This window comes from Alosa alosa, chromosome 6 (genome assembly GCF_017589495.1).
Source record: "Alosa alosa isolate M-15738 ecotype Scorff River chromosome 6, AALO_Geno_1.1, whole genome shotgun sequence".
Lineage (NCBI taxonomy): Eukaryota > Metazoa > Chordata > Actinopteri > Clupeiformes > Clupeidae > Alosa > Alosa alosa.
The window spans coordinates 6,817,100-6,827,458 of record NC_063194.1 but is presented as its reverse complement, the minus strand read 5'-3'; the positions used below and the strand labels follow the sequence as shown (position 1 = coordinate 6,827,458).

Sequence of the window (10,359 nt, the reverse complement as noted above, 5' to 3'; positions counted from 1 at the left end):
TAATTTGCATTGGCAGGGATGCTGCAGGCGCATAGGACTGGTGGTGGAGTGTGTAGAAAATAAAACCAGCACCAATAACCAATACAGACTTTTTTTTTTAAGTGCAGAAGGAATGCTCCCTAGTGAATAGTTGGCTTTGTAAAGACAACAATGAAATTGTATATTTAAAGAAATCCTGTAAAGTAAAAACAAACAAAAAAAAAAAAAAAAAAAAACAATTTTGTTGGGTACAGATTGATTCAGATGTTCATATTCATTGTGTGTAGTTTTATTTTGGATCCTGACTTTTCCGTTTTATTTTTTATTTTGTTTTCTTTAACCAATTGCAACAGTTTTGTCTTGTTTAAGTGCAGTACGAAGATGACCTGCAGATCACATCTTGGAGTTTTTCCAGTTTAATTCCTCCATGTAGCAGCAGTGTACAACAACTATTCCTGTATATTGCCTTTTTGCTGGAAAATGTATGTTGAATAAAATTTTCTATAAAAATGAGTGCATTAATTGGCATACGCTTAAGTGTAGTGGTTTCTAAGTAGAAGGTAAAGCTTTGTTATTCAATATGAAGTGAGTATGCAAACTTTGGGCATCCAGAGAAAAAAAAGTCAAAAAATAGACCTTTCAGTAAAGCCATGCATGTAATGACAAGACTTACAGGAAACATTTATATACATATGACATGCCAATCAAGTTAACATCCTTCAGAGTTCATACATTACCAAATGCACATTGATCTTTTAATGTAAATATATAAGACATCTTAAAAATACAGTTTTGCTATTGCACAGTCTGCAGTCTAAACAGTGCTTCTACTTTGTCAGTATAAGCAAGGTCTTTGGCATTGTCACATCAGAGGTCATTAAGTGTATGTGTTGACATCCATGCCCAGTGAGAGACATGGCAAGCCTGCCCTAGACAAGGTTAACCAGAGGCACTGATGCAGTGGACTACTCAAGAATGAGTCACAGTCCTTCATAACCCATAACCAACTTCAGTTTACCTATTATTAAAGAATGTCTCTAGCTGCAGCAGGAGGTCTCTTTTGACCCTCAGTAAACTAAAGGACTCGATGACACTATGCTGCTGCTGCCAAGAGGCCCAGAGCCAACATGGAGGTCAAGAACAGCATTTCTTCTTGTCCACGTAGAGAACGCGTTTGCACCTGGGGCAGGTGTGGTAGGCGTCTTTGAAGTGCTTCATGAAGAAGGGGATCAGACAGCAGCAGAGCACGAGCCTGGCAACAAAACACACACAAGTGGTCAGTCGCTTGCTTCTTCAAAAAGGAATGAGCCGTGCAGGCTGACACTTTGTTTTGTTTGCATCTTATAGTAGCTCTTACCCGCACAGAATGAAGACAAAGCACATGATCCAAGCGTACGTTCCGACTTTGTACGAGACCTCAGTGAGCACCTGCTGCTGACAGCTTGTGCAGGTCGTCATCCCTGGGTTGTGGCCTAGTTGGTGATCCTCACTCACAAACCTCTTCACTCCCTTGTCTGTTGGTGCTGCAGCATGACTTGAGCTGACTGTAAATGATGACCAGAGTGGATACATCAGCAGAGGTCACTGTTTTTGTTTTATTTTCCCAATATGTTTTCTGATATTCCAGTTTTCTAATATTTTTTTTCCAATTTTATTGTAGATTTTGGTTAATTGAAGTGGCATCCTCTCAATAAGTTTCACTTAAGTCACACAGACTTAGGTTGATAATGTATTCGTATGAATACAAATGTGTATTTTAGTGTCTATTTCAGGATTTTAACATGGGGAAGAAAAGCCTACTGCTGGACTTCCATGGGGAAAAGATGAGCACACTCCTAGACTTACCATTTTGTGCCTGGACGGCAGATGTGTAGGGGCTTTCATTAACATCAGATTGTCCGAAAGGCTGGATTGTACTTGATCCAGGTGTGAAAGGTGTGTGCACGTGGTAGACCCTCACACCATCCCCTTCTTCTCCAGCACCTCCCGACACTTAAAAGACAACCAACCATGGCTTTAGACAAGATACAGTTGACTTGTTTTCTCTAAGCGAAGTATGTATGTGTATGCCATTATCAGCCTTTTAAAGATGTTTCTCATAATTGTGTATGTTATATATCATAATATATTGCTTTGAATAAGAATGCATTCGTTTAAATGGACTAAATTAAGATTAGGTGGGTTCTCTGAACTGAACTGCACTATCATGTTGGTTGTTTAGTTCCATGATGAAGACATAGGCCTTTACCTGGTATGACATAGGGAGGAGGGTCCTTTTTTCTGTCTGTGCTCATTGTTTATAACTAAAACTGGAAAGACAAGAGACATGTATCAAATCACATTCACAATGAAACAGCTGTGAAACAAGGCGGAATCTCCCTAACAGTCTCCACCTGCATCTGATGAGCATGTGTCTTTAATGAAGCATGAGTGCCAGGTGGGAGAAGTCCTGGATACCACTATGCCTTTCTTCCTTGCTATGCAGTTCAGTGTGGGCAATGTTGCTTGAAGGTGTTCCTAAATGTTGATTTACAATTGGCAGCCTACTCTGAATAAGTGCAGAGTTATCAGAAGCAAAAAAAGAGCACTGGGTAGGTCTGATAAATGACCACTAGAGGGCAGCGGTGTTATAAAATGGCTTCTATTCATTAAGTCAAAAATATCCATAATTAGGCTATTCCCAAATTAATCAGGACACAACATTTTCTTTTGAACTGGTTTTAAAACACTACATTTGTTTGACTGATGATTTGTTCATCATGTTGCCATTATTGTTATTGTTTTGTAATTCAAAGGTGAATTAAAACTTTTCCACAATCTGTCAATCATATTCCTTTCCAAGACGGCAAATGACACATCAGAAGACAATAGCAGCATAGGCCTTGCCCTTGGCAGAAACAGGCGTTTTCCCTCATGGAGTGAAAGTGGAATGTGACAGTGCCATATGTTTCACTTATCTACCTCCATTAGTTTAATTCAGCCTCATTAGTCCCGACTCTACTTCCCATGTCGTACTGAAATGGCGAAGATATCCCCGTGCTGTGAGTGACAGAGCCCTGAGGGACAGAGGACTTCTCCAGACTCGAGGGCCTGGGTCCGTGCTAATACAGGCCTGCTGTGAACTCAACCACACCCTCAGTAATTTATCCTTTCCCATCCCAAACTTCCTGATATGTATACACTATATAGTACACACACACACACACACACACATATATTAACATGTATTCTAAAAATATATACAATGTACAATCTACCTAATACCATGAGAAAATTATACATGACAAACAAACGGCAGACTGAATACCAGGGCATAAAATACTGTGGTTACCTGAATTATTAGGAGCACATTTTTAAGGCATAAGAGGCATGTCTATGTTATCTTGTGCCAGGGGAGAATGAAATGTCTACAATCTGACAAAAAAAGAGTCAGAGGAATTCAGAGACTAGCCCTTAACAAAGGTGTGGTCCTGAGGCAGCATCAAAGCCATTGTAGCTGAATGCTGTTTCTGTTGAGTGTTGCACAATCCTCACTCAACATCTGCTTCAACACTATTTTCTTTGACATTTGATAAAAGACCAATAAGCATTTGTTGATTAATATTTCTCTCAGATGCTGACCTCATATCAACCAATTTCTATCTCAGAAGTTATTATTATTTCAAGAAGTCTCTTGTGTGTAATATCTACAATGAATACTGTAAATGAAAAAAATCTTGACTCAGTCAGTCTCGGAGACTACAAGAAAAATCAAAGATTTTCTTAACCTAACCTAACCTAACCATCTTCACAATTTACTTAATGAAACCTGACAAAATGTCTCAAAATCATACGAGGCCCAGTTATGTCAAGTGTTCAATAGCTCTTAAACCATTTGATGAGTAAACTTCTTATTAACAAATTGAAGGCCTGGAACAATCACATTAAAGAATCCATTTGTCTTACCTGTCAGCTACTCTGTGTCTGTGTCTGAGTTTGATCCAAATGATCACACTGAATCCAGACTAAGCCAGGTGAGCCTGTGCACCTAGGCTACTCTCTATCCCCACCCACACTTGTTCTCATGAATATTCAACATGGAGTAGATCAGGAAAGCGCAGATCTTGCCAGTAAGACTAGGCTCAGCCTCACGCATTACACTGGGTCCTGCCTCTCACTCTCTGCTGAACCTGTTTCTCCCTCAGTGGCGCATACTTGTCAGGTTGCTCATAATCATAGGCCTAAACCTGCTCCACAGAGCAAAGGACTGTGACATTCCAATTCTAGACTACACACAATCCTACACAACATGGTGTGTTATATTTCTCACAAAATTGTGCTACCATATATAAACCGCCTGTGAAATCTGTCATTCAGAGGAAGAAGTGTACTTATCAGCTGGAAAATATGATGCTGTAAGGTAGATTCTGAGCTGACAACAACAGGGACTGAAGCAATACTACCTTTTCTTATCTTACCTGTTATCTGACACTGTTATATCCAGAAAAAGATATAATCAGATATCACTGATATCATCAGATATCATGGCATGTGAGCAGTCCTCACATGCCATGCCCTTCAGCTTTGGCCCCAAGCTAGTCATAACACAACAACACTGACAATTAAGTAACTCAGTGCCACTCAAACTACATCAGACGGAAATGTCAGATAGTGCCATGGCTCACTGTGCCTCCACCACATAGATTATCAATTAGTACTTTTGAATGGACATGCGGTGGAGATGAGGCTGCACTCTTAAAACGAATGTGTTGTCCCTATCTAGACACAGAGATGTGTTAAAAAACAATGCAAGTTTCATTGTTTTCAACGCAAGTTGTGTTATTTTCAACACATATTGTGTAACAAATAAAAAAGGAAACAACACAAACTGTGTTGTCCCTATCTGGACACAGAGATGTGTTAAAAACAACGCTAAGAGTGTGGGTGGTGGGATAGTCAGTGGTCGGTCTGTGGTCGCAGGGCTGGGCCCAGTCCTGAGGAGGGTGTGTCTGGGAGTGGCGGCATCGATGTCATGTCTGTCACCGCTGTCAAGCCATGTCAGCTGTGGTGGTAGGCTTGGCGCGCTCAGGCTCCGCTGCTGCGCCTGCCGAACCGGCTCCGTGGCATTCCTTTACTCGGACCAAACCCTTCTCGTTCTTCCTTTTCTTAGCCCAGCATTCTCTCACGCGGTTGCTGGGTTTCTGACCGCCCAGTGAGCGCAGCCCCTTTCTGGTCACTTTCGTGACAGAGATGAGATGAGAGACAATGGCTGATGGCTGAGATGACTCATCTCTTCTCTGATGGATATATAGTCATGTTTGCGCAGGCCAAACTAAATGAAAACAAAACAACAATACCCAGTACATACAAGCCCGTGGGACTGGCCTGTTCCAACAATGCCAGGTTTTGTTGTTTCATAGCCTACTTTATATTTTGTTTCGGCTTGTTGTCAGGTGAATACCGTTGTCAATATCAATGACTATTATGGGGTGGGTCACACTATCCCAACCATTTTTTTTTTTAATTTACAGTGAATTCTTTCTTTTTTCATTCTCCACAGGTCATTGATTTGCCTTGACATCCATGGCAACCATCCAAGATCATAGCATTTCCGAAAGTCCTTATCACTGATTTCTTCCCGAAGTCTGGTGTTAAAAGAATACAAGTCATGAAACCCACATGATTTGACTACTCTTAAACAGACATTGCGTTGTCAGTGTTACTGTGTCAGGAGACTAACCTCTGCACACTGTACTCACTGTAAAGGATTTCCTTTTATGTCTGATGTCATGACCACTCATCATCACTCTATTCTTTTTTCGGACAAATGTTAGTCCTATTGTTTGTAAATTTCAGACATAGCTCCATGGATGAAGGCACACCACCTCCAGCTGAACCTCTCAAAGACTGAACTGCTGGTCATCCCAGCTAAACCTACCATACACCACGACATCAACATCAAATTTGACTCCCTGTCTGTTTTACCGACCAGGACTGCAAGAAATCTAGGAGTTGTTCTTGACAACCAACTAAACTTCTCAGATCATGTTGCCTCAGTCGCCCGGTCATGCCGTTTCGCACTCTACAACATACGGAAAATCAGGACTTACTTGACTCAAGATGCTACCCAACTTCTGGTTCAGGCAATAGTCATCTCACGACTCGACTACTGCAATGCCCTCCTGACAGGTCTCCCAGCCTGCGCAGTGAAACCACTTCAGATGATCCAGAACGCGGCGGCGCGCCTGGTCTACAACCAACCCAAAAGGGCACATGTTACCCCGCTGCTCATCCAGCTACACTGGCTACCTATGGCGGCCCGCATCAAATTCAAGTCTCTAACGCTTGCCTACAAAGTAGTCTCCGGTTCTGCTCCCACCTACTTGAATGCCCTCTTACAGACTTACACTACCTCCAGACCGCTGCGCTCCTCTGACGAACGACGTCTAGCTCTACCACCGGTACGCTCAAGCCAATCCAAACTTTTCTCATCTGTTGTTCCTCGTTGGTGGAACACACTTCCAGTTCCTACAAGGGCAGGGACATCCTTTTCCACTTTCAAAAAACTCCTGAAGACCCAGCTCTTTAGAGAACATCTACTCTCATAGCAACACTTACAACAAGTCTTACTGATCCTAGCACTCACCAGCCGTTTTAAACTGACAAGTAACTGTTAAAAACAGCACTCACCGACGCACTTATTCTTACTGTACTCTAATGTTCTTTTAAACTGTCCTAAAATTGTGAGAATTGTTCTAAAACTTACTGTTTACCATGTTGTTAGTCGCTTTGGTTAAAAAGCGTCAGCCAAATGTAATGTAATGTAATGTAATGTAAATAACCAGACTAACATGCTCAACACCTGAAATATCCATGGGGCAATTAAAAAAGTTAAGAAAAAAGAACTGTGAGTGCTATCTTTTATTTCTAAAGTCCTATTGTTTGTGCAATTGCTTGTGTTGCTTCTTAAAAAAGGTATAATGTATAATATAAGGTATAACTATACAGGGGTCTTGATAGTGGTCTTTGTAAGAAAGACCGCCTGTTTAAGCTGTGAAAGGGAGGAGGAGACCAGACCAAATGAAAAGAATCAAAGATGAGGAGAACATGCCAAGCCTCGAGAGGAGATACAGTCATGATGATAGACATGCACTACAACAACACTACAGCTCCCATGTAACCCATGTAATTAGCTGCTGTGAACGAAGCCACCCTCCTCTTTTGTGCATGAGGTCTACAGAATCATGTCTGCAGAACATTTGTATGTGATTTGCAGGGGTTAAAGTAAGCCGGTACTGGCCGGTACGGAGTACCACTAAAATATTTGGAGAGGGTACGCCGTACCGGAAAGAAAACTATACTGTCTCTGAAAAATATAGCACTTTCAGCATGACAACACAACTGCTAACGTCAAATTACCAGAAGCAACACGTTTCCCCCAACGTATATTTCATATACATCGTTCTGAACTGTATCTGAATTGTGTCTAAACCTCCCGTGCAGCTGGACAGACAACGAGCAAGCTATAGCGCGCGTACAGTAGCCTACAGTAATTGCGCCAACGTGCACTGGTATCCAAAGTGTTTTAGCAGACGGACGTTTCTTGGAAAGTCTCCCAAATAAAATAAACATACAGGCTAAAGAAAAATATGTTGATGTTTCAATAGCCTATTCTGGTTTTATGTGTGCAGAGTTTTGCTGGAGAGACAAGAGACAGACAGCGTGTGTACGGCTTAACCAGATCTTGCGCAGCAATAATGAAAGTGTTTTAGCGGACAGAAGTATGTTGCAGTCTCCCAAATAAAAAGGCATGACTCAAAGAAACGTGTTTCATGATATACAGTAGCCTATATAAAAAAAATGATTGGAAGTGGGAGCGAGCAGAGTATCTAGGTTAAATAAATAAATGTTGAAATTAAGTGTTTGCAGTTTATTCATAATCAAAAACAGATGCAGGTGGGTTAAAGAGTGATACTAGAGTGATAAGAAGTCCTAGTGAATGCTTGATAAGTAGACTATAATACAGTAAATAAACAAATAAATAAATAATAAATAATTAGGCAAAGTGAAATTTTCGGCGCGCGCTCTGGGCGCGCATTATAACTCTATATCATAGTACCACCAAAAAATAAAAACTACTTTCACCCCTGGTGATTTGTATCACTGATTATAATATGTATTATGCCCATTATGCCTGTGTATGCATTTACAGTATCATGGTGTGACTGTGTGCTCACAGATTTTATGTCAACAATCCTTTCTAATCCACAGTGCAAGGCACACGACACCAGTCCGTTCCTGTGTCTCAGTCACTCAGTCTCATTTCTCTCTATCTCTGATGCACACATGCATTTTTTTATTGCCCTTTCTTACTACATTATCTTTACTGAGTATCAACAATTCACCTTTCAGCAACATAAATATTTAACACTTGTACTTTGAGTAGTTCGAGGCGAGGCGAGAGTTTGGAGTTTGAGGCCAACTTTTTCTCCTGTTTGAGAGCTGGGTGAGGAAGAAAGAATATTACTGTATTGTGTGATAGCAATCAGTATTGCTGTCAGTGTATTTCAAACAACATTCCACTTGGCATAATTTACCCTGTTGTATGACACAGACAGCACATTGTTAGGTGTTGATTGTACAAACATTTTGCTGGGAGAATTTAGCGAGGGCGGCTTTTTCAGCATATGGCTTTGTTCCAGACTATGCTGTAAATACTTCCTCTGTCCATTTGGAGGACATATGTATGAATATTCATATACATCAGGAGTCTACATAAGGGTATTACATTTCAGCAATAGTTTGGGATTTGGAGACAAAAATATCTTGTACTTTATTATCTTATCTGTACAAGATATCTGCGGTTCACTCCTCTAGAATAGACATAAACATTACCCGAGATATAGACAAGTATTATTTATTATTCTTTAAGGGCTCTATTTTAATAGTCTGAAACGGAAGTGTCTTTGCGCAAAACGCAAGTGACTTTGTGGGCGGATGTTGGGCGCTGATGCTATTTTACCGGCGGGATAATTGACTGTTGCACCCGACGCAAATCTAAAATGGGGTGGTCTGTAGTATAGCTACATTACTCATGGGTGTGGTTTGGGCGTAACGTGCAATAAACCAATCAGAGCGTCATCTCACATTCCCTTTAACAACAGGCGCTTGTTTCATAGCTGATTGCTATTATGGTGGCGTATTTGCCAGGCATAGCCAGGAGCATTTACAGCGCTATAATCACTGTTCAGTTGGGAACAGTTAGCTATTGATTTTTCCTCTTGACAAAATGTAATGCAGAATTGTCACAAAGACATACTTTCCGATGTTTTGGGATCACTCTCACTGAATCACGAGGTTATGAATGCATGGTGATATTTTTGCAATGTACAATGTAATCTAACATACTCTCCCTTGCTGCCGCTGGGGCATTTGGGTTAAATGGCATCGGCATGCAATTCAACATCACGTCTCCTTAAGTCCTCTAATATTTCCTATTTATGTCATCAACACATCCGTGATTTGTGAAAATGTGTAAGCTAGATGTATGCCTATTTTTTCACATCTTAATGGACACCACACTGATATCCCTCGAGTGGTAATATTATTCTTTGAAATGATGTATAGTTTACAGAAATGGGAATTACGATGTATAGATGAGAGGAGCGAAGTGTGCGTTGCGCAACACAGGCGGCCAAGCAAGGGCTCCTTACCCTCAGCAAACTCAACAACGAGAAACAGTTTCCAAGTTTACCTAACTTTCAACTCTGCACAGTATCCCATTAACTGCATGACAGTAGGCTACATATTTTCTGTTAAGTAGAGTTTGTAAACACGTTATCATCAACTTAATGCACGCACAACTTTTGTTTGAGCAGGAGAGAGAATAACAATGAATGGATGCAGCAACTACAGAAATTGTAGCCATACTTGCTGCTTTCTTGTACTATCTACAGTATGGTTGCTGGTTAACAGCACATAAAAGCTGATTTAAGCTAATTCACTAACTCAAGACTTGAACGTTTTTTTGAAAATAACGAAAAGATGGAGGGAACATAACAAAGCTTGGAGTTATTTCAGATGGGCTACAACAAGGTAGGCAAAATGATGGTGCTTAAAACCTTTATTAAGCATAATGCTTAGGCTGATGTTAAAGCGCACGCGATGTTTAAAGCCATACACAACGGTAAATTGGAACAAAACTAAAGGTAACTTTAGCCTTTATAGGGCTGTATAAAGTTGTCCAAATTAATAGGTCATAATTAGGCGTTGTTGTAGTAAAGATATTGCATGTAGATGTTGTACTATATAGGCTACTAAATTTTTAGGTCACCAATGCACGAACAAAACCGGGAAATGGACAAATATTATCAAGGCTTTGAATGTTTCCGTCTGTGCACG

The 10,359-nt window shown here is 40.6% G+C and overlaps 1 protein-coding gene across 4 annotated transcripts; it reads right to left on the bottom strand.

Annotated features, from left to right (window-relative positions):
• Nucleotides 1-612: 612 nt before the first annotated feature.
• si:ch211-157c3.4 (Lipopolysaccharide-induced tumor necrosis factor-alpha factor homolog-like) lies at nt 613-6,087 on the bottom strand. 4 transcript variants are annotated; one of them, XM_048247040.1, is made up of 5 exons: nt 6,069-6,087; nt 2,228-2,288; nt 1,825-1,971; nt 1,337-1,523; nt 613-1,231 (listed from the first exon to the last, which is right to left on the bottom strand). In XM_048247040.1, exons 2-5 carry the CDS (start codon nt 2,271-2,273, stop codon nt 1,114-1,116), a joined length of 498 nt encoding a protein of 165 aa, XP_048102997.1. In that variant the 5' UTR covers nt 2,274-2,288; nt 6,069-6,087; the 3' UTR covers nt 613-1,113. The 4 variants fall into 4 exon arrangements, with proteins under 4 accessions (XP_048102997.1, XP_048102996.1, XP_048103000.1 ...); XM_048247039.1 differs by lacking the exon at nt 6,069-6,087 and adding an exon at nt 3,925-4,020; XM_048247043.1 differs by lacking the exon at nt 6,069-6,087 and adding an exon at nt 2,941-3,870.
• Between the last annotated feature and the right edge of the window lie 4,272 nt (nt 6,088-10,359).